The sequence below is a fragment of the Symphalangus syndactylus genome, chromosome 5 (assembly GCF_028878055.3).
Source record: "Symphalangus syndactylus isolate Jambi chromosome 5, NHGRI_mSymSyn1-v2.1_pri, whole genome shotgun sequence".
Classification (NCBI taxonomy): domain Eukaryota; kingdom Metazoa; phylum Chordata; class Mammalia; order Primates; family Hylobatidae; genus Symphalangus; species Symphalangus syndactylus.
This window is the reverse complement of record NC_072427.2, coordinates 145,539,955-145,564,867: the sequence shown is the minus strand read 5'-3', so window position 1 is coordinate 145,564,867 and position 24,913 is coordinate 145,539,955. Positions and strand designations below refer to the sequence as shown.

Genomic DNA, 24,913 nt, shown 5'->3' with positions numbered 1-24,913 from the left:
TCCTAATACATGCTTTTGGAGGATTGGTGGGGACAGGGTCTCACTCCGTTGCCCAGGCTGGAGTGCAGTGGCACGATCATGGCTCACTGCAGCTTCAACCTCCCCAGGATCAGTGCACTCCTAATATTTTAACATAGAAATTATCTAAATATTTATTATAATTATCCATTTAAATAATGAGTTTCTCAAGGCCATACACTTCGTTTCATTGTTACATCCAAAACCCCTTAGATAATTAATAAAATACACTGATTTAATGAGAGATTATTGAAAATGTAAATGAAGCTATTACCAAGCAATAGTCGTAGAGTGAACATGTGAAAATAACTGTAGTCGAAAATATTTATTCCAATTAAATGGGGGGGTGCCTTCAAATTAAAAGTTTTGAAAGCAAATCATATGCAAAGGATTTAAATATATACAAATATATGAAGTTCATGATAGAAAATAACTACATAGCTTTAACAAGAAAATTTCCTACCACATGATATAATACAGTTCAATTTTATACCTGAGTTTGCAGTGTATGCTGAAGGCGGAGGAATCAAAGAGAATAAGAAAAATTAGGAGGGTTTTTGCTGGGGCACACTGTCTTAGTCAAAGAAATTGCCTTGCTTTATGCCTAAATTAAGCCATCGAGAAAGGGTTATAAAGTATTAGTAGCTGAGAGAAATTACAGAGGTTCTTTCATCACAATTTCAGGAAGTAGGTAGAAATTAAGAAGTAATTAGAATGATGTTAAGAATTTGTGTAGTGAGCTGAGCATTTAATTCAATTAACCCTTTGTTGATAACCTACTCTTCATCAAGAAAAATCTCTGCTAAATTCTAGAGAAACAATGATAAATAAGCAATGGCCATACTATTTGAGAACTTCAATTCAAAGGCAATAATAAATATGAGAGAAAGGGGAATAACCATATTTTAATTTTGTACTTTAATTGCATGTACTAACTCAATATATGTCAATTTGTAGTTTTATTGTCACATTTGCCTTGACCAGTCTATCCTAGGCTGTAAACTTCTGGAAAGCAAGATATATATTTGCAGATTATGGTAATAATTTAGTTAAATATTTTCCACTTAAAAGCTTTGCCACTTTTAGAATGGAAGAGCAGGCAGCCCTATTTTCATGTTTCTGACATTGCATCAATATTATTCCTTTTCTACCCAAATCAAAACAGGAAAGAAGTTAAGACACTCTACCTTTGCTCCCTGAGAGGGGAGTTTAAAGTGATATTGCTCATCTTTCTAAGGGTGTGTATTTGTGGAGAACACAACTCCTTCCATCTACTTCAGGGGACCGTTCAAAGCAATAGGAATAAGACTCAGGCCCTGATTGAAACAAGTGTGAAAACCTGTGGACCGATAATCTTGATCCTTACAATCTTCTTGCCTAACGCTTTTAAGGCCTCTTTTTGAAATCCTTCAAACATTGCAAAGCCTCAGAATCTTACCAGGTCTTCTTGTTTGTTTATCTTCAGCATGGTAGAGTTTTCACTAAGGCAGAAATATTTACAGTCCTCCCAACTTTTGCTGTCTTTATAGAACTGGTAGCAATTGTCTCCATGCCACTTCCATTGTTCTGTACAAGGGCTGCACCTGTGTGCTTGGAAAAAAGCCAATTTTGTTGTTATTTTCTGCATGAGTCTGTCTTGCTCCTCTCTTGAAATTGTATAGTATTTGATGTCCTAAGAAAGAATTAACTCTTCTTCAATATTTAATTAATTACCCAGGCAATGATAACTACGATGTTTACTAGATACCTACTAACTGCCAGGAATTATAACTGGTCCTAAGTATGTTGTAGACATTAAAACAGACACTAATTGCTTATGTGGAATCTAGTAATAAATGATTAGAACTTTCTTGCCACTTGCCTATGAAATTCAGCACATGAAGAGAATATTCAATTTCACAAAGCAGTTCAAATGTACAGAAACTCCAACTGCATTGTGTTTAGGAAATAAAGTTTCTATAATGTTCTCCTCAAAATTATCTTACATAATAGTAAAATAAGTTTTAAAAAATACAGTTTATACCAATATGATGTGGAGTCTTTTTAAGGAAAAAAATACTGAGGCAAGCCTGCAGTTAGAATGCTGAATCTTCATGTGTCACAAATTAAATTGGGCATCCAGGCCAGAGAAGTATGGGTAGTGATCGCAAATATAGGCGCCAAGCCCTGAGAGCTATAGTTTTAACCCTATGTGGATACATGACCTTGGGTCATTTAGAGTTAGGAGCCTAATCCAGTCTCTTGTGGGTTTGTAGTGGGATGAGAACCCAAGTCATATCCATAACAATTTCTTTATTTTAAAAGCGATCTAGTTAACATGTTAAAATCTCAGTAGCTAATACACAGGTAGGTATTATATTATTGTTTACATCTTCTTGTAAATTTGAAATATTTCATGAAGTAAAACAAAATTTAAATAAATAAATAACTTAGAAGGATATCTTTGTCATGTTACGAAAGACTTGCTGTGGACCTCAATAGCTTTTGCACTCTCTCAGACAGATCAGCTTCAGAATTCTACCAGGAGAAATGTAACAAGCTGGAGAGACTCAAGCAAAAATGCAGGGAGCCTCAGATGTTCTAAAACACAGAACAAGAATGGGAATGATGCTTACCTAAAAGGATGATTGTGAAGAGTAAATACATGAAAACCAGAGTCCAGTTTGTGCAGAGACTTACGCATAAAAAGCATTTAATAAAGGTCCGTTTCAGCTGTGGTCCCTGTTGTTATCAGAACTTAGATGGGCAATACATGCTTGGAGTGCTGTGCTGAAAAAGATTATGAAGCAGCAACTGGACTCAGCAAGGAGAATCTTGGTTCATTCTGCTCTGGATTCAGTAAATAAAAACTGTGTAACTGCGATTTTGGTACAGTGTATAATACCTCATTCCTGTCTCACATATAATGTTTTCTTAAATACCTTCAATCTTCAGATATGATAAGTGACCCTCTATGTGCTCTATGTAAAAACAAGTCCCCTACTTGTATGGGAATTAATAGAGAAATAATCAATGAATGTTTAGGAGGAAGCAAGGGACAATTAGATCGAAAGGTGAGAGACTGAAGGACTGAGAGCCTTATGTGAAATAGGTAGTGATACTGTGTAACTAAAGAGACAGAGATAAACTTCTTTACCTTCTTTTTTTTTTTTTTGAGAGGAGTCTCACTCTGTCGCCCAGGCTGGAGTGCAGTGGTGTGATCTCGGTTCACTGCAAGCTCTGCCTCCCGGGTTCATGCCATTCTCCTGCCTCAGCCTCCCGAGTAGCTGGGACTACAGACACCCGCCACCACGCCCGCCTAATTTTTTGTATTTTTAGTAGAGATGGGGTTTCACCGTGTTAGCCAGGATGGTCTCGATCTCCTGACCTCGTGATCCGCCCGCCTCGGCCTCCCAAAGTGCTGGGATTACAGGCGTGAGCCACCGCGCCTGGCCTTCTTTACCTTCTTAACTTGAACTACCTAATATTTGATATACTATTACTTAAACCACTGGAGGAGGAAAATGGAATACAGATCAGAAGAAATTCACTTCTCTCTATATACATATAGATATAGGTATAGACATAGATATAGATAGATATACATATACATATACCCTCTTCTCCAGCCTGGACAACAGAGTGAGACCCTGTTTTCCCCACCTCTCTGCTCCCCCCAAAAATATATATTTTTAAAGGAGAAAATGCATTATTTTTGGCCAGAAAAATGGGTGGACTGAAAATGAACTGTTCTCAAATGTTTTGTCCATGGCATATACACCTAGGAAAAATAAAATACTAACTAATTTCTAAACGGAACATCTACACTTTCTATGAACTCTTTACCTATAAATTACCATTTTTTATATGATATAGTGCAATAAATGTTTATAGATATTTAGGATCAATAAACAATAATGTTCATATTAGCAAGGCCAATAACCCGAGGAAGGGCATTCCATTTCATAAATACAAGAAAATATGTCATCCAAAAAAAGGCTAATCGTCTTTTTTTCTTATAGTCCTTTCTCTCTCCATTTCTCCTTTATTTTTGCTGTGTTTTGGACAAAAGGAATGTAAGTCTGTTTATATGTCTGGCCCAGAATTTTTTCCTCATATATCTAGCTCCCGAAAAACGGTTTCTAATTTTCCCCTTGTAGCCAGAGAATTCTTCCTCCTTTCACTTGATCATATCTCTATGCTTCTAGTTGTTTTGCCCCCAAATTCTGGAGCTGTTTTTGAATCTTTCATTTCTTACACATCCATTTATATCCCATCGTGCCATCATTTCCACAAACAATATCCTAGTTAGAAGAACCATCATATTTCTCCTAGATTTTAGTAGTAGCCATCTCTTATCTGATTTCTCTGTTGCTATTCTTTCCTCTTCCAGTCTAATTTTAACAGAATGTAGATTAAGCCTTTAAAAACTTATGCCAGATCATGTATTTCCTCTGCTCAAAACCCCATAATTAATCCTCATCTGCTCAAAATAGTAGCCAAATCTGTCACAAAGGCACCTAATGCTGTACATTATCTCTACCAAGCCTCCTATTAGTCTTCCACTCCAACCGCATGAGCTCCTCATTATTCCTTGAATATGCAGATAGGTTCATGTTTTAAGCCTCTTTTGTTCCTGTTTTACCTATAAAGCTTATTATTTCTCTATAATACATGGCTAACTCCCTCAACTTTTCAAGTCTTTGCTACCATATAATCATCTTAATTAAGGATTTGTGACAGCTCTATTTAAAGTAGCAACAGACTACCCTGGAATTCCTTATCCCTCTTGCCTTGTTTACCTTCACTTCTCATAGGATTGATTAATCTCTCATACATTATATTTAGGTTGGCCGATCATTATTGTATACCTGGGACCTAGAGTTTCCCAGAATGTGGGACTTTTCGTACTAAAATAAGGAACGTTGGGGGCCAACTTGGAAATGCTGGTTGATATAGTTTGAACATTTGTCCCCTCCAAATCTCATATTGGAATTTGATCCTCAGTGCTGGAGGTGGGGCCTAATGGGAAGTGTCTCGGTCAGGGGAGCAGATCCCTTATGAACAGCTTGGTGAGTTCTCGCTCTATGAGTCCCAGGAGAACTGAGTGTTAAAAAGAGCCTGGCACGTCCCTCCCCAATCTCTTGCCTCCTGGACTCTTGTCATGTTACCTGCTGCACTTGCCCCCATGTGTGGAAGCTGCCTGAGGCTCTCAGAAGAAGCAGATGCTGGCACCATGCTTCTTGTATAGCCTGCAGAATCATTAACGAAATACAACTCTTTTCTGTATGAATTACCCAGGCTCAGGTACTCCTTTATAGCAACACAAACAGACAAAGACATTAGTCATCTTATTTTACGTTTTTCAATATACTTACTTCCACCACCCCAAGTGGTCCATGAGAGTAGACATCCTGTGTGTTTTGTCAGATATGCATCAGTAGGCATTCAGTAAATACTCCAACCACACTGATAGTAGTACTAACTAAATGCATAAATATCACTTCAGTGGGTGGATGGATGGATGGATAATGGGTAAGATGAGGGTAAGAAATAAAAAGTAGCAGATTAAAACTGAGAACTGACATCTAACCAAAAATATGTAAGAATTTTTTATGAGAAGAAGCATTAATATATTTGCATTTAGATTTTATATCTAAATTAAATATAACTTATTTGCATAGCTTCTGTTTTTGTTTGTTTTTATATACCTAAATAAAAATTTGAAAGACCATTTGTGTTAGGAAAATCTCAGTTACCTTAAAAAAAATTTTTTTTTAGCCAGATGCAATGGCTCATGCTTGTAATCCCAGCACTTGGGAGGCTGAGGCGGGCAGATCACTTGAGGCCAGAGTTCAAGACCAGCCTGAGCAACATAGAAAAGCCCCGTCTCTACTTAAAAAATACAAAAATTATCCAGATGTGGTGCATGCCTGTAATCCTAGCTACCCAAGAGGAGATATGAGAATCACTTGAATCCAGGATATAGAGGCCGCAGGGAGCGAAGATCATGCCACTGCACTCCAGTCTAGGTGACAGAGCAAGACTGTCTTGAAAAATATATATAAAAAAATTAAAAATAAAAATAAAAATAATTTTTGAGATAGTGTCTTACTATGTTGCCTGGGCTGGTCTTGATCTCCTCAGCTCAATTTTCCAGCCTCAGCCTGTCAAGTAGTTGATTATCTTTTTGAAGATATGGCAACCAACAAAGGAAAGTATGCACACTGGGCTTTGTTAGAAAAATTAGTAAATAAGCGCCAGGCGTGGTAGTTCACGCCTATAATCCCAGCACTTTGGGACGCTGGGGCAGGGGGAACACCTGAGGTTGGGAGCTCAAGACCAGCTTGGCCAACACAGTGAAAACCCATCTCTACTAAAAATACAAAAAAAATTTAGCTGGGTGTGGTGGTGCACACCTGTAGTCCCAGCTACTCAGGAAGCTGAGGCAGGAGAATTGCTTGAACCTGGGAGGAGGAAGTTGCAGCAAGCCGAGATCGTGTCACTGCCTTCCAGCCTAGGCAACAGAGGGAGACTCCATCTCCCCCCACCCAAAAAAAAAAAGGAAAAAGAAAAATTAGTAAATAAGGACATTATGACCATTGAGGTCATTAGTCATGTAGGAAAGAATCACTTAGAGAAGTAAAACTGTGCCTATTAATATTTTTTCCTGGGTAGCTACGCAATCAGGATGTCTGTTTCAGGTGGGAAGTGGTGTACGTATAGTAGATGAGGAGACTTTGCCCTCCTTCAGAGCTGCTGAAAAAGAAATAAAAAGTGGAAACCTGAACATGTATGCCATTTCCTAAGTAAGCATGATAAAGAGAGCAGAAGAGAGAGCTGACTGGAATAAAGCGGATTATCACAAAACCTGAAAAGAATAGAATAGGAATACACACACACACTCACACTGAAGCGATGCTCCTAGACTTCTCTAGCAGTAATTTTATCAGTGGTGGTTCACCTACCATTGACACTGCCATCATCTGTGGTCCTTATTAAACTACATATTTTTGATACCCAGCCAAGTTATCCTGAATTAAAATAACTTGAATTTGATTCAGGTTATCCGCATTTTCAGACTAGTCCCTGTATTATTTTTAAGATTTGAGAACTATAGTTATGAGTTTGCTTACTTCTTACTAGGAAAGAATTTGTAAGAACATTTGCCGAGGTAAACTGAGACATAGCCCTGTATTTTCTTTACTTGTAGTCTTATTTTGGTTATTCTTAGTTAATTGTTTTTATTGTTTTAAAATGTCTGCATTTGAAGAGTCCCTTGATGTATGGTATCACAGACACATATGAATCACATGATCCCAACAACTATCATGATCTTGAAGCCCAAACCCTTTTTCAGTTTGCCAGACCTCTAGTTAAATAATACTTGACTCTCACTTTCACCAGAGGGAAATCCATCTCTCTGTTGCCAGATAACGTGGGGACAGAGTGACCAGGACACACTTACCTCTAGCTTTGTTATAGCGCTCACGACAGAGTTTTTCAGCCACATGCTGCAGACTTCCTGCAAGCTTTATATTCTGGACTTGAAGAGATTGCAACTCTCGGGACATATTTCCTAATCTTTCTTCCATTTGAGAAATGGTGTCTTGACCAGTATTGGAGAGCTGGTAGTACTGAAAAACTAACCCAAATGACCAAGTCAGACTGGACAGCTTATTTCTACGTTTTATTTCCATTTTCTGCCTACAGGGAAGACAAAACAGTGTATTTTTTAGTATCTCAGGCTCTGAGTTCTCATATTGCCTATATGCAAGTTTGGACTCTAGTACATATATGAGAAGTTGTATCACCTTGGGCAAATCAATTTCTTTAAGTCTGTCTAAAAATGTGAAGTCATGGGGAGAAAATGGCGGCTAAGAGGGCTAAGATGGAGCTCCCGCATGGACAACAGAACAGGGTGAGGAGACTCACACTGTGAACTTTTCCTCCGGGAACCACCTCAGGAACATACCAGGAAAACTGAAAGAATTCACAGATCCTTTGAAAGAAGCAACTCAATACTGAAAATTCTGTAAGACAGCCAAAAATGTGTGAAGTGGGGAAAATCTGCCTCTGAACACACATCCCTACTGGGGAACCTGAAAATCTGGGTTACATGAGAAGGATTTAACCTTACCTGGAGCAGAAATGGATGTAAGGAGCCAAATGTAAAATATATGCAAAATAGAAAAGTAAAAGAAGCAGAGGGAAGAGTCCTGTAGGCACTCCCATTCTCCAGCTCAAGCCCAGGGAAGCCATCCCTGACTTTGTCTCACAGGAGTCCTTGGGACAAGGCAGCCAGTGGAATTAAAGAGAAGTCACAGGATGAAAGAAGCTTCCAAATGAATTTTGTAATAATTTCAACTGGATATGAATTTTCTTAAGCAGAATCCAGGGGGCAAAGAGGAACTGCTACAGATGTCAGCACAAGAACTGTGACAGATGGTGTGGGAAGGTGGGGAGGGGTGTGGCCTGAAAGCCTGCTTGCTTTCTCAGTGGGAAGGGTTGTAGCCTGGGGCAAGTTCAGAGCCCCAGGCTTGAGCTGCCAGGATATAAACTCCGTGGTGTTGGTGGGGCAGGGAGGAGCAAGACTTGCAACACCAGCTATGTGGGAGCTGGGTAAGGCCTATCACTGCCAGCTTTCTCCCACTTCCCTGGTGACCTGCATGACACAGCAGAGGCAGCCATAAAATCCTGAGAACCAATCCCTGTCCCCTACAGAATTCATGGCAAGCCCCGTCCAAGGAGAGTGTGAGCTCAGACCTGCCTAACCCTGACCCCACATGGTGTTTTTTCTCTACCCACCCTGGTACCCAAACACAAAAGACATAAACTTGGGAGCTGTACGGCCCTGCCCATGACCTGAGAAACCTGAATACTTATCCTGGAAAACTTAGAACAAGCTTACATCCCCTGTCTACTACTGCAGCTGGTGCTGTCTTTAAAGCACCACCTCCTGGCTGGAGGCCAACCAACTCAAACCATTAGAGTAACTCAAGACAGAATAACCCTGCTCCAAGGAGGGAGAAGACAACAGCTAATTCCACTGCCTGCAACATCCTGGCTAACCAGAGGTCCTGAGTGTGTCCATCTGACTTCACTGCTAGCATAACCAGCATTCAAGAAAACCAGCACACTAAACATATCTACAACCAAGGACTCACACAGTCTACTTCACCTCCTTGCCAACTTCACCAGAGCAGTGCTGGTATCCACAGATGGGAGACCTGAAGATGGATCATATCACAGAATTCTGCAGACATTCCCCAGCACCAGCCTGGAGCCTGGTAGCACCACTGGGTGGCTAGACCCAGAAGAGAATAACAATCACTGCAGTCTGGCTCTAAGGAAGCCCTATACCTAGGGGAAGTGGAAGAGCACAACATCAAGGGATCACCCCATGGGATGAAAGAATCTGAACAGCAGCCTGTGTGTTCCAGATCTTTTCACTGAAATACCCAATATACCCAAATGACAAGGAAACAGAGAAGTAATTCTGGTAATATGACAAAACAGGATTCTATAACACCACCAAAAGGTAACACTAGCTCCCCAGCAATGGATCCAAATCAAGAAGAAATCTTTGAATTGCCAGATAAAGAATTCAGAAGGTTGCTTATTAAGTTACTCAAGGAGATACCAGAGAAAAATGAAAACCAACTTAAGAAACTTATTTATGGTTTTCTTTCTTTCTTTTTGAGACAGAATCTCACTCTGTTGCCCAGGCTGGAATGCAGTAGTGTAATCTTGGCTCTCTGCAACCTCTGCCTCCCAGGTTCAAGTGATTCTCCCGCCTCAGCCTCTCAAGTGGCTGAGATTACAGGTGCCCACCACCATGCCTCTCTAATTTTTATATTTTTTTTAGAGATGGGGTTTCACCATGTTGGCCAGACTGGTCTTGAACTCCTGACCTCAGGTGATCTGCCCTCCTCAGCCTCCCAAAGTGCTGGGGTTACAGGCATGAGCCACCACGTCCGGCCTAAACAAATTTTAAAAACCAATATAGGATGTAGATTAAAAAAATTATCCAGAGAAATAAATATCATAAAAAAGAAACAATCACAACTTCTGGAAATGAAACACACACTTAGAGAAATACAAAATGCAGTAGAAGGTTTCAACAATAGACTAGAATAAGGAGAAGAGAGAACTTCAGAGCTTGAAGACAAGGCTTTTGAATTACCCCAATCTGACAAAGACAAAGATAACAGAAAAAAAAAATGAACAAAGTCTCCAAGTAAGTTGGAGTTATAGTAAATGGCCAAACCTAAGAATAATTGTTGTTTCTGAGGAAGAAGAGAAATCTAGAAGTTTGGAAAACTTATTTGAGGGGATAAACCCGGAAAACACCCATGGTCTTCCTAGAGATCTAGACATCCAAACACTAGAAGCTCAGGATATAAGGGCTATCTGGCTGCGATATCTGTCACCCCATTGATTGCCAGTATTGATTTGGCTGATCTGGCTGGCTAGGCGTGTGTCCCCTTCCTCCCTCACTGGAGGGAGCACTAGACAGGTCTTGAAGATAGAAAGTCAACAATGAAGAAGAAAGAAACAATGGACTTAAACTATACCCTAGGACAAATTGACTTAACAGATATTTACAAAACATTCCATCCATCCAACAACTGCAGAGTATGCATTCTTTTTATCAGCACATGTAACATTCTCCAAACAGACAAAACCCTTCTTAAACAGAATGTTTAATTCTAGTTGGCAACTGATTGTTTTTTTTAATTCTTCTTCCATTATTCACCATTTAAATAGTTGCCATTTAAAAAAAGATACACTGAATTTTCCAAAGGCTAAAGAATTAAAGTTTAAAAAACAAATCCATAACAAGTGTTTCTCATCCTAGACAAACCTTGGAACCAGGATCCTCCCCCAGGTCAGAGCGCAGACTTACACAAAAGCCCCAGGGCTGCCAGCCCTATCAGCAGCACCAAGCACAAAGTCAGCAGGGTCAGGGCCACTGGTCGCCACGTTGAAGAGGGAGCCCTGTGCTCTGCAGGGAACAGAGGAGAAAGCAGGGTTTGGCTTTTTCTTCCTCTTGCATCTAAGTCAATAACAGGGTAAGGGAGTGGAGTTGATTCTGCACAAGAACAAATTAGGCTGGACAACAGTAACAGGGGCTGGATAACTTGCTTTCTGTCCTCAGAAACATCATCATAAGGCTCAGTGCAAGCCTCACTTACCACAGCTAGATTTTCTCACAAGCCCCACCCATTTGTATCCACTCCTCAGGTCTTACTTTGCACTGAATCACACTATGCATTACCATTATCTTTATGTGGTTCTTTGTACAACCTTCTGCTTGTCAAAATTCTAATTATGAAAGACTCTCATGAAAATATCTGAAACACTGCCTGAGAATCTCCAAACCTTACCAAAGGACAACTTTTTACATAATTAAGGGAAAGATGAAATTAATTTGTTGTTACTTTTGAAAAACATCCCCCTTCCCCCAAGTTCCGTATATGCTTTTTCTAAAAGGCAAATTGCATGTTAGTAATGGGAAGTAATAATTTTACTGTTTTTCTGTGGAACTGCTTGATTGAAAGTCCCTCTTTTGTAAGGATATTGTTTGTTCATTCATTTGATTTATATTTTTTCAAAAATAGATTATAAAGAGACATGATAATCAGTTTCAGAAAGATGAATCTAAACTATTTTTGCAACAGTTAAATAATTTTTAAAACTGTGGCAAACATGCTTTCCTTCCCTCCATTCTCATAAGTTTGACTAGTAATTGCAGAGGTTTTACTGTAAGTCATGAGTAGACCCCTCACCTAGTGAGGTCACCTGTCTGAATCTGAATGACCTAACATATCTGACAGGGAAAAGTCTCAGTCGGGTGCAGGTAGCATCTAGCATTGTGATAAAAATGAAACAAAGAGAGAGTGAAACCCTCAAACTCTGATCTCTTTGTAGCCGGTTAGTTCTACTTCACTGAGAATTCAAGTCACGTTCTGAAACAGAAAGATTAAAGAGATCGGAGGGGCTTTTTGAAAGGAAAATTCTTTTCCTTCTAGCAAGGTCCTATACATAATACATTGTAGGTACAGAGATTTTCCAGGCTGGAGTGCAGTGGCGAGATCTCAGCTCACTGCAACCTCTGCCTCCAAGGCTCAAGCAATCCTCCCACCTCAGCTCCTGACGAGCCGGAACTACAGGCACGTGCCACCACGCCTGGCTAATTTTTTTTTTCTAAATTTTTGTTGGAGATGAGGTTTCACCATGTTGCCCAGGCTGCAGGCTGTTCTCTAACTCCCGAGCTCAAGTGATCCTCTAACCTCGCCTCCCAAATTGCTGGAATTACAGGCATGAGCCACCGCGCCCGGCCAATTCTAGGTGGAGATTTATATGAAATGTTATTTCCAAATGGGGAATGATAACTAATGAAGAATACAGAAATAGACAGTATGATTACTATCCTCTGGAACTTACAATCTAGTAGGCAAAATAAGTTAAAGTCTCAGAGTAGACATACTGATATATTTTTAAATGTGAATCTTATTTCTTAGCAATCATCTCCTTCATAAGTAGCTTTCATTACATTTAGAATAAAATCCAAATCACTTTTCACAGATTGCTCCTTTTAAAAAAAAAATGGCAATTTTATTATGCTACTTCCCTACTTAAAAACTTCAAAAGCTTTATTGCACTTAAAATTAAATCCTGCATTAGTCTTACTGAGACTTTCCTTAGCTCTTTCACCCCTCTCTGAACTATTTTCCTCTCACTCACATGTACTACTCACAATGGTCTTCCGTTTAGTCCTTGATCTGATCAAGCTTGACGCTAAGCACCTTGTATCAGCCCTGCTTCTGCCTCTGCATTAATTTCAGTTTCAATGGCACATCCCTGGAAGAGGTCCATGAGTCCATCTCTAGCATATCACTCACCCTGTACTAGGTAATATTTCCATGACTTTTGTTTCTTTTTGTCTGTCTCCTTTCTCTCCATTTAACATTCCATTACAACAATGATCTTGTCTATCTTGTCCACCAGTCTATTTCCACTACTGAAAGCAGTGCCTGGGACATAAGGGCTGAGTAGATCTTTGACAGTTTAAATAATCAAAAAATGAAATTATAAAAAATTAATATGACTTAAACTATTTGTTTTAAAGAGATAAGTGGGTTCTCCAAAGTTAAGTTTACAGGTTTTTTTTTTTTTTTGTAGTCTATTGACTTTTCAGCAACAACTATGTCAGAAGAAAACAGACTCAGCTAAATACATCTCCCAGCCATGTTGGTTTCTATACACTGAGTTTTGTGAGATTATATCATTAACAAATCTAAGGGAGATTTGCTTCCTCCTGTTTACTTCAGTTAACTGAGCTATGTGATTTAGTCTTAGTTTTTCTGGAAAAGGATGATGTTCTCGTGGTATTGACTGTAAAAGTATTTCAGATCAGCAGAACATAAAAAAAAAAGATTAGAGGCAGAATATAGTTTGGGTTAATCATCCTCTCCAAAACCCTATATTTGTAAACTTCCATATAGTCCAAGTTAATCACATGGATGTTTCTAGATTCCATAGTTAAAAGTGCTTATGTGAGCCCACTACCATGGTGATTTTATTTTCCCACATACCTCTTATTACCATTAAATATATTGTATATCTTTGTTATTTCATTTAGCTTATATGTGTCTTACTCCAGGAAAAATTAAGCTCCTTCTTGGAAAGTATCTATTTAGCCATTATTGCAACCCAGTTCCTAGGGCAGTAGTTGAAATAAGCTCAATTAAATTTAAATAAATGAATGAATAGGTCCATTATATACAAATATCTGTGTTATATGCCTGCCTACCCCTATTCAAACATAGTTACATTAATACACATCTCAAAGTCATAATAATTTTTTAAATCTTGTTACTTCTCATAATTAAAATTTGTCTGGCTGAAATTAAAAATAAGAAGTAAAGGAGAAGAACTATGACAGTCAACCAACTTATTTATCTCTTTATAAATCTGTTTTCCGCCAGGCATGGTGGCTTAGGCCTGTAATCTCATCACTTTGGAATCCTCCCAACTGAAGCAGGAGGATTGCTTTGGGCCAGGAGTTGGAGACCAGCCTGAGCAACACCGTGAGATCCCATCTCTATAAAAGATAGCAACATAGTGAGACCCCCATCTCTATAAAAAAATTTTAAAATTCATCAGCCATGGTGGCACACACCTGTAGTCGCAGCTACTCAGAAGGCTGAGGTGGGAGGATTGCTTGAGCCAGGGAGGTCAAGGCTGCAGTGAGTCGTGATCGTGCCACTCTATTCCAGCCTGGGTGACAGAGTAAGATCTTCTCTCAAAAGTAGTAATGAAATGAAATGAAATGAAATAAAATAAAATAAAATAAAATAAAATAAAATAAAATAAAATAAATAAAATAAAATAAATCTGCTTTCTCTCGCATAATATCGAGGACATGGGAGTAGTTGTTTTTCTGCCCAAAGGACCAAAAAGAGTGAACTTAAATTCCTACTGTGAAGTGAGGGCCTGGACTTTAGAAATCTGAACATCTTTCAATAATAATTATATTCATGAAAAGAAAAAAAATACATGATCCATCCTAAGATTGCCTCTAGGGCAGAAAAAATAAAAGAAGTATAATAGGCTTTAAAAAGTTTTTAAAAATCTCTTCTAAGAAATCCTCTTTCTCTGATCAAATTTTCACATTTTGAAATTTTTCTTCTCTCTTCCCATCTCCCTCTCTTGCTCTCTGACTTTCTCTCTATCTCTTTTTCAATATTCTCCTTCCAATCATTCTATATAAAAGACATGGAGAAACACAGTCCTGGGGAGTTCATCTTCCAGGAAACCAAGCTCCCATGACGGAAAGTCCATGAAACTGAAAGTTTCTCTTTTTCTTTTTCTTTGATACTATTTTTCCTTCTAGATGTTTTTCTTCTAACTGGGAGTCTAATGTTTCTCAGTTTTATTCCAAGTGCTCCTAATCATACTGAAATCTCTCTCCAGGGATCACCCTCACCCTAACATGAGACAGATTTTCACAAAAATAAGATGCCTAGGAGGTCGCTTGAGTTTGGTTTGGCTTTATTGTGGTTTTATTTTTTGGAGAGAACCCCTTTGCTGTCTCCTGAGGCATGTTTAGAAAGGGGTGTGGACAGGCCAAGGAATGATATCAACATCCCTAGGAATAATAAGATATATATAGAAAAAAAAAAAACCTTTCCTGTATCCTCTTAGTATTAACCATACTATAAAAGGCCTTAGTGCTAGGGTCAAATTTTGGATACCAATTACTGTGTAATTATATGAAACTTTGTGGGTGGAGAGTTGTCAAACTTAACCAGTTACCCTTCATCAGGCATCAGAGAGGGAAAATTTTGTTTTCCACCCAAGAAACTAAGCTGACATTACCATATACAGTCTATTAGTATACCTATGAAATGCAAAAGGTCTTAAAAGCTGGAGAAGACACCGAGAGTTTAAATAATGTGCATGTTACAAACTAGTTGCAGAGCTAGGATTAAATCATTGTGTTTAACGCTATACTTTGCACACTTTTCCATGAGCCAGTCAGGAGTCGCAGAGACATGGGGGCAAAACTGGTGGCAATGTACATAATATTTCAGAAAGCAATTTTGATCCCTTTGTATTTTGAAATGTAAATGTCTTTGTTTCCTTAATCCTCGCATGTAGTGCATAGGAAACCTCCTCATGGGAATCTGAGTTCATGGGTTGAGTCTGCTTTTCTGTGTTCATGTAAATGCAGGTTTCTTTTCTCTTATGAATCTATTTCAAATATTGCTATTTTCATACTCTCTAAATGAAAATGTGTGTTATCCTTCCTATTATTTGAAAAGAGTATACATCTAAGAACATATGAGCTATTTCTAGAATATCATTGAGGTTCCAATTCACAGTATTTAGAAACTTAATTATATTTTTCCTCTTCGGTAAAAGTTAGGTGACTCAATTTTATATCCCCATCAATAGATATTATTTACTGAAATATAATTCAAAAACAACATTACCATTAATGATAATTGCTCAAATTTCTTGAGTTACTGAGAAAAATGTCTTATATAAATGTTCTCATCTAGCCTCACAAACACCCCCTATAAGGTAGATATTATTATCTCATTTTACAGGTAGAGAACTGAAGCCTAGCAGGTTTAGACAGCTTATTCGGGAACACACAGCTACTATTAGTAATAGTTACTAATGAACTATTAGTAACTCCCCAGGATTGTGTTTCTCCATGTCTTTATATAGAATGATTGGATGGAGAATATTGAAAATGAGAGAGAGAAATAGTTATTAATGGTAACTATAAGTGTGTTCTAGATACACTTTATTTCACTGAAAGCAACCTTTACAAAAATTGAATTACCAAGGAGTCACTTAAGTTGCCTAAGTCACTAAGTTGCACAGAGCTACCCAAGCTGACTGATTCCAGAGCTGGACATTTTCAATCATCTTCCTATCCTCCCAACACATCTCAGATCAATATTTATACATGGCAGTGCATCTGGAATCATAGAACGACAGGAGCTTGCAAATTTTCCCTTCTACATTTTGAAATGTCCACTCTACCAGCAAGACGAATTTTGAAAGCATAAATTTAATCATACTTCCTCTCTTCCATAAGAAGAAAAGTTTCCCAAGGCTCATTCCGTTTTAGTCAGTTTCTTAGTGTGCTGTATCAGGCTCTTCCTAATAGGATCCCATTATACTTCTTAGCCTCATGGGTCCAGATCATGTCACTTCCTCTGGGAACTCACAAAACTAAACTCACTCAGTAACTCATTCATTCCTATATTGCTTCTGCGACCTCCAACATAGATTTAATAGCACTAAATGACATTTACTACAACTATTGATTTAGAGTATTCCTTCCACTTCTCTAAGCACCTGAAAAACAGGCTCCTCTAGTGCATCCCATAATGTCTTGTCATTAGTAGGTTTGATTTAAAGAGTTGTTGAATCAGTTAACAGTGATTTATGTCATGACTGTGATGAGGGATTTATGCTGTAATTGAGGAAATAAAGCTAAAACGCTGGGAAATTCAATAGTACTGTAATTAATGTGAACAAGGGAAAAGAGGAACTTGAATTTATTATTAAATGTTTTTTAAATTATTTAACCAAAGTAATTTTTCATATTCTTTTGATAGGATAAAATTTAGTCTCTGGCAGGAATCCCCGCCTGTCAGTTATTTCATCCTCTCTCCTCTTACTGTACTGTCAATGTGAAGTTCTCTCCCTGAACTTATTTTCAATCTATAATTGAGTTAGAATTTCCCACATCTTAAAAAATAATTCTTAAAATCTTTCACTCAACCCTGTAATACCTCAGCAACAACCCATTTTATCTTCAAAAAAAGAGGAAAAAAAAGAGAAAATGATTTAAATTGTTTATTTTATTATGTAACCATCAGTTCCTTTTCAAACCACTGCTATCAAAACTAAATATTTTCCTCCTTATTGATAAATTGTTAAATAATCATTTTTAGTCTTCCTTTTGCTTAAACTCTCTGCAGTATTTGTTATTTGTTGTTTTTAAAACTCACAGTCATTATCATCGACTTTTCCAATACTCTTAAATTTGTTGTCTCTTCCATTACTCTAATTTTCCATTACTCTTGAATTTATTGTCTCTTGATGCCATTGATGCCTCTCTCCAAGACTCCTGCTTCTACCACTCTCTGCTATTCATCCCTAGTAGCTCCTTTTGGAATCTTTCATTCTTCTTGCTCCTCAGGTGTTGATATTCCCTCAGATTCTCTCCTTGACACTCTATTCTTCTGTTCATTCATCTTTTCATTTTACATTCCCTCCCTCAGTGATCTCACTCACACTCACACATTTTAGTTACTATCTATTTATTTCACTTAATGACTTAGGTACCTCATTTACTTTATTTATTTATTTAATTACTATGCCAGTAATTCCCACATGTATATGTAGCCCAACCCACATCCTGCATATACAGGTGTCTTTGGACAGCTCCAAATGGACTCCAAAGGGGTCCCTCTTTCTGCAGACCCCTTAAACTCAAACTCAATTCATCGCCTTTCCTGTCCCTTCTATAGTTTCTGTCTTAGTTAACAGCAGCACCATCCACATTACATCAGACAGAACCTAGTCAACCTACCACTGAGGTCCCTTTCCTTGTCTCCTCACATGTAACCAGTCACCGATTATCTAAACTCCATCACCTCGATGGAGGATCAGATCTTTCATATCTGATTCTTTTTCCTCATTTTTACTATACTGCCTCAGTTCAGGTTCTTTTACTCTTGTACTGGACTAGTGAAAAAATTAGGTATCGGCATATCCACTTTCATATACCTTCACCCTATCCTTTCCATTGCAGCCTGGGAGGTCTTCCCAAAATGCAAAATTCTGTTTCTCCCTATCTAAATCCTGCATTGACTTCATTTTAACTATTGAATAGAATTAAAATAGATCAGCATGCTCTAAAATCCCTCCTTCAATTGCCAGACTTACCCCTTTGCCAAGTTTCCCTCCTCCAACTCTACACCTATGCCATACATATTGCTTATAGTTCTCTAAAAATACAAAGCTACAGAAAACCTTCATGACCTCCCCTTCATATGTCTCTCTGTCTGTAATGTCCCCAGCCTCTCAAACACCCTCACTCCTGATGCCTTATTATGTGGAAGATCTTAAAATTAACTCAACTCCACAGTTGCTCCTTCTGTTAAGCCTTTCCTGAGCTCCTCTACTTAATTAGGTAAAAATAACCAAGCTCTCAGCTATACTGTATATGCTTCTGCCGTAGCACCTTATTATACTTATTCCTTAGTTGAGAATTGTATTAGACTTTCAGTTTCCTTACGAACAGGGACCATATTACATTGGACATTATATCCTCAGTACTAGGATAACATGACCCCGAACATAAGTTTGTGAAAAATATATAAGGTTGTTGTCTTTCATTTTCACTATCTTAATTGTTTGGCATTTTTAAACACAAACATAGTTGTTACGTCAATTGTTATTGACAAAAGTCTAGAAATTAAATGAATGTGTGATTTATTTTTATTAATTCTAAAAAATAAAAGTTGCCAGATCTTAATGGTGTCACATCATTATGTTGAATCTGAATCCTCCACATTGCCAAAAATTTCTGAGTGATTCTGCTGTTATTTTTATCAGTGAAGGTGTATCAGCTATGTTTATCTAAGAAATAATTATACTTCTATGATAGTATTCCCCTAAATGTATTACCATAAAAAGATGAAAACAAGGTCTCATATATGTTGCGTAAGATAACTATTTCCAGATGATTTCTTCCAAGACAATTCTTTGTAATCTCCACTTCTACTGTTTCAATATCCATTTCTTACAAAGAAGCTCCCAGATGTTGCAGCTAGTGTTTTATCTTGCTCCACCTCCCTCTCCACCCTTCAACCTCAGCAGAACTTATTTGTACATGCTGTTCTTAATTATGCTGATCACTAATCCTTGAGAGAGTTCTTGGCTCCAGTCAAAGGTGGAAAACGAAGTTATATACAAGCTACTCAAAACCACAGCCCTAAAAATGGGCTCTTAGTTAGTTTTTATGGAGGAAAACACTTTGTATCCTATTACACATATCCTGTGGCTACAGAGGCTGACATCCCTACTTTTGTCACTTAGCTTCATTTCAAAGAGGTTGGAAATCCCCAATGTTCCTTAACAGCTTACTAGGTAGTTTAGTTAAAAAAAAAAAAAAAAAGAAAGAGCATAATAGTAGGTTTCAGGTGGAGGGTCATTTAATAAATAGAAATAAATAGAAAGTGAATGGAAGGTTTAGTAGGAGAAAGGAAGGAAAACTAAAAGTTATTTGATAAAGAAATAAAGAACAGGATAGTTTTTTTTTTAATGACACATCCAGATTTACAAAGGTGAAGAAAACAATGATATAATCAGAAGGGAAAGGACATATTAAAATACAGGCACTGAATGAATGTTAAAATATGGGATTCCTTTCAACATTCCATTTCTTGAGAATTCCTAAAGTGTTCCTTTCAGCAATTTTGTGTCAGCCTATATCAGATCAGACAGACATTCAAATATTTTACATAATTTATCATTCTCAGTACCACCTTGTAAAGGCAGTTTTATTAGTTCTATTTAATATTAACTCAAGTTAATATGAATTAATATACTTAAAGTATTTAAAACACTGCCAGCACATAATGAGCCCTTTATACATGTTTGTGGCCATTAATATTTTATAAATAAAGAATATGATGCTACCAGGATACTTAAATAACTCGTCCAAAGTTACACAGAAGGAAAGTGGCGTACCTGGTTTAGGACCTAGAACCTAGTCCTGTGTATATTACCATGTGAGTCCTTTTCACTAGAACTGAAGTCACATTTTAGCTTTAGATTGGCTGAGTGGCCCAGGAAATAAAATCCTTCTCTAAGTGTGGGAATTATGGAACTGAATAGAACTGAAAAAAAAAAATTCACTACTATGTCACAGGGTGAGTAATTGGAAATAAAATTATAAGATGCAAGCTAAATATATCCATTTCTAGGAGGGATAGCTCATCTCACGCATTTCACAAGGACTCTGGTCTATTTGGACTCCAGGAGACAGGGTACCTGTGCGCCGGGGCTCTGGACGCCGAGTTGTGGCAGAGGCTTGAGAATGCAGGCTCATGGTGGTGTCCCCATCATCATCCAGCATGTCCTTTGTGCTGCTGTACTTGGCCTGCATCTGGATTCCTACAGCGGTGAGAGTGAAATGTGGTCGGATCGCCCTGGGCTGCCGGGCTACTGTGAGTTAGTTCAGGAAGCAAGGCACTAAAAGGCATTCTTAATGTTCTTTCCCAGCAAGTAGCAGGGGAAGTCTCCGACTGCAGTTCCTGACTGGACAGGCCCAGCCCCTCTCCTGTGAGCTTGTACTCTGAATGCCAAATCAGTCAGGCTGAGGGGAAATAGCATGTGTTGGCCAAAAAGTTGGCCTTTCTCAGGTCTTTTTTGTTTACCTGTTTGCATTTCTCATGTAACTTCAGTGTAAAGAAGGCAAGAACTTACAATAGCACGGTGTAGCACTGTGGTTCCTTCGGAGTCTGCAGAATAACAATAACTTGGAAGGACACACATCCCCGTTTCTTACCCATCCTTTAGGGAGTCACTTAATTTAACCTCTCTGTGCCTTTGTGAAAAGAGAAGAGGTTATAGGACCTAGCCCCTTCCTTTCTCCAAAAACAGAGTAGTGATCTTTCTTATAGTATCTGAACTTGATTTAACATTTTATAGCACATTTGGTACATTATGATCATGAGGAATTATACAATTTGCTGGAAGTAAAAACTTTTAAAACTATTACTAACCACCAAGTGGTTTGGGAAAGCCAGTTAGTTTGTGCCTAAATCTCCTAAACTGAGAAGAAAATGTTTTAGGTAATGTGAAAAAATTCTTCCTGAATCAGTACATTAGAATTATATTCCCTGTTTTAGTCTGTTTGTGCTGACCTACAACAGGATACCTGAGACCAGATAAATTATAAGCAATAGAAATGTATTTCTCAGCATTCCAGAAGCTGGGAAATCTAAGATCAAGGCACTGGCAGGTTTGGATGTCAGGTGAGAGCTGCACTCTCTGTAGAGGAGGAAGACTATTCTCACGTGGCAGAAAGCAGAAAGTCAAGCCAGCCAGATGCTACATGTAGCCTCTTTGATAAAGGCCTCAATACCATCCTCAAGAGAGAAGACTTCAAGGACTAATCATCTCTTAAAGGCCCCACCTCTCTCAATACTAGCACACTGGCAGCACCTGAATTCTGCAGGAAACACATTCAAACCATAATAAGATAGGTATCAGTAACAACCTTGTGGCTTTGGGAGGACAATTAACAATTTGCGTCTACATTTCCTAAACTGAAAGACAAGAAGATTGTTTTAGATAATGTCTAAAAGTTCTTCCTGAATCTGTACAATAGACTTACATTACTCTACCAAAACTTTTCCAGATGTTAAGTGATAGATGGGCAAAATCAAGCATGCTAAATATAAAGGAAAGTCAGAATGCTCCAGTTGGGGTAGCCAGACCATATAAAAGATCTATGAGGAAGTGCACATTGTGGATTCACATGTGTTTCAAGCTGTGTGTTGTTCATCAAATTATCCTAAATTTTTTAAAAACTGGATTTTTTTTTTTTTTTAGATGGCAGATTGAAGGCAGTGCTAGCATGACTCTACCACTTGGAAGGACAAAATAGTGAGTAAAAAATTCTCACTGTGGGCCAGCCATGGTGGCTCACACTTTTAATCCCAGCACTTTGGGAGGCCGAGGCTGGCGGATCACTTGAGGTCAGGAGTTCGAGACCAGTCTAGCCAACATGGCAAAACCCCATCTCTACTAAAAATACAGTAATTAGCCAGGTGTGGTGGCGCGTGCCTGTAGTCCCAGCTACTCAGGAGGCTGACGCAGGAGAATCGCTTGAAGCCGGGAGGTGGAGGTTGTAGTGAGCTGAGATCATGTCACTGCACTCCAGCCTGGATGACAGAATGAAACTCTGTCTCAAAAAGAAAAAAAAAGAAATATATAAAAAGATAATACATCATGATCAAGTGTGTTTCATCCCAGGGATACAGCGATGGTTTAACATAAGCAAGCCAGTAAATGTGATACATCACATAATTAGAATTAAAAACAAAAACCATACAATCATGTCTATAGATGCAGAAAAAGCATTGAATAAAATCCTGCATTCCTTTATGATAAAAACCCTCAACAAACAAAGCATAGAAAAGACTTACCTCAAAATAATAAAAGCCACATAGGACAAAGCCACAGCCAATATCATACCGAAGGGGAAAAGTTGAAAGCATTCCTCCTGAGAACTATAACAAGACAAGGATACCCACTTTCATTATTTCTATTCAGCGTGGTACTAGAAGTCCTAGCCAGAGCAATCAGGCTAGAGAAAGAAATAAAAGGCCTCCAAACTGGTAAAGAGGATGTCAAATTATCACTCTTTGCCAACGATATGACTGTATACCTAGAAAACTCTGAAGACCCCTCTGAAAGACTCCTAGACTTGATAAATTCAGTAAACTCTTAGGTTACAAAATCAATGTACACAATTCAGTAGCACTGCTATACACCAATAACAACCAAGCTGAGAGTCAAATCAATAATTCAACTCTTTTACAACAGCTGCAAAAATAAATACCTAGGAATATACCTAACCAAAGAGGTGAAAGAGCTCCACAAGGAGAACTACAAAACACTGCTGAAAGAAATCATAGGTGACACAAATTGAAACACATCCAATGCTCATGGATTGGAATAAACAATATTGTGAAAATGACCATACTGCCCAAAGTGATCTGCAGATTCATTGCAATTTCCATCAAAATACCATCATCATTTTTTCACAGAACTAGAAAAAACAATCCTAAAATTCATATGGAACCAAAAAAGAGCTTGGATAGCCAACGCAATCCTAAGCACAAAGAACAAATCTGGAGGCATCACATAATTAGACTTCAAATTTTACTATAAGTCTGTAGTTACCAAAACAGCATGGTACTGCTATAAAAGTAGACACATGAGCCAATGGAATAGAAAAAGAGAACTCAGACGTAAAGCTGAATGTCCAGGCAAGGTGGCTCACACTTGTAATCCCAACACTTTGGGAGGCCGAGGCGGGCGGATCACTTGAAGCCAGGAGTTCGAGACCAGCAGGGCCAAGATGGCGAAACCCCTTCTCTATTAAAAATGCAAAAATTAGCTGGATGTGATGGCACACACCTGTAATCCCAGCTACTCAGGAGGCTGAGGCAGGAGAATCGTTTGAACCTGGGAGGCGGAGGCAGCAGTGAGCTGAGATGGTGTCACTGCACTCCAGCCTGGGCAACAGAGCGAGATCCCATCTCAAAATACAAAAACAGAAAACAAATAAGAGGCGGCGGCACCGCGCCGGCGGGAGCTGGTTTGTGGGTCGGTGGGTTCCCTGCGGCAGCGGCTGAGGAGGAAGAGTTGCAGTTGAAGCGGCTCCGTCAGCTGGCGGAGGCCAGACCTCAGCAGCACCAGCTGGAGCACGGCGGATCGCAAGGCGCTTTCCCCGGTGGGTGGGGACAAGTGGGCCAGTAGCTGCCGCGACTCGGCCAATCATGTCCTTGGAGACGCTGGGCGCCAACGAGAACCGAGGCCGCCCCAAAGGCGAATCGTCGGAGCGACCGCAGCGCCCTCCAGCGGGAATCAAAATCAAAAATCGCCGAGAACGAACAGATCACCGCCAGCAAGAACCAGGAGGACGCAGGAAAAATGCTCGTTGGAGGCCTGAGCTGCGATACCAGCAAAAAAGATTTAAAAGACTGTTTTCCTAAATTTGGAGAGGTCATTGACTGTACAATAAAAATGGATCCCAACACTGGACGGGCAAGAGGGTTTGGGTTTTATCCTGTTCAAAGATGCAACCAATGTGGAGAAGGTCCTAGACCAGAAGGAGTACAGGCTGGATGGCCGTGTCATTGATCCTAAAAAGGCTATGGCTATGAAGAAGGACCCGATGAAGAAAATCTTCGTCGAGGGTCTGAATCCTGAAGCCACTGAGGAAAAGATCAGGGAGTACTTTGGCGAGTTTGGGGAGATCGAGGCCATTGAAATTCCAGTGGATCCAAAGTTGAACAAAAGACAAGGTTTTGTGTTTATCATCTTTAAAAAAGAAGAACCTGTGAAGAAAGTTCTGGAGAAAAATTTCCATACTATCAGTGGAAGCAAGTGTGAGATCAAGGTGGCCCAGCCCAAAGAAGTTTATTGGCAGCAGCTGCATGGTTCTAGGGGCCGTGGAAACCGCAACTGAGGGAACCGAGGCAGCAGAGGTGGTGGTGGAGGTGGATTTCAGGGCAGTACAAACTACAGCAAGAGCCAGTGACATGGTGGCCATCAGAATACCTACAAGCCATACTGA

At 39.0% G+C, this 24,913-nt stretch overlaps 1 protein-coding gene and 1 pseudogene across 2 annotated transcripts in view; one reads left to right on the top strand and one right to left on the bottom strand.

Moving 5' to 3' along the window:
- CLEC1A (C-type lectin domain family 1 member A) overlaps positions 1-24,202 on the bottom strand; it is a 27,741-nt gene extending 3,539 nt beyond the window's left edge. The window contains exons 1-5 of one of the 2 annotated variants that reach the window (XM_055280678.2): positions 23,752-24,202; positions 20,593-20,715; positions 10,907-11,005; positions 7,466-7,642; positions 1,457-1,608 (exon numbers count right to left, since the gene is read on the bottom strand). In XM_055280678.2, the coding sequence (XP_055136653.1) occupies positions 1,457-1,608; positions 7,466-7,642; positions 10,907-11,005; positions 20,593-20,707 (543 nt within the window). In that variant the 5' untranslated portion in view covers positions 20,708-20,715; positions 23,752-24,202. The remainder of the gene's footprint in view (positions 1-1,456; positions 1,609-7,465; positions 7,643-10,906; positions 11,006-20,592; positions 20,716-23,751) is intronic. The other variant, XM_055280679.2, reaches the window with a different exon arrangement.
- Positions 24,047-24,913, top strand: LOC129483378 (heterogeneous nuclear ribonucleoprotein A/B-like; annotated as a pseudogene).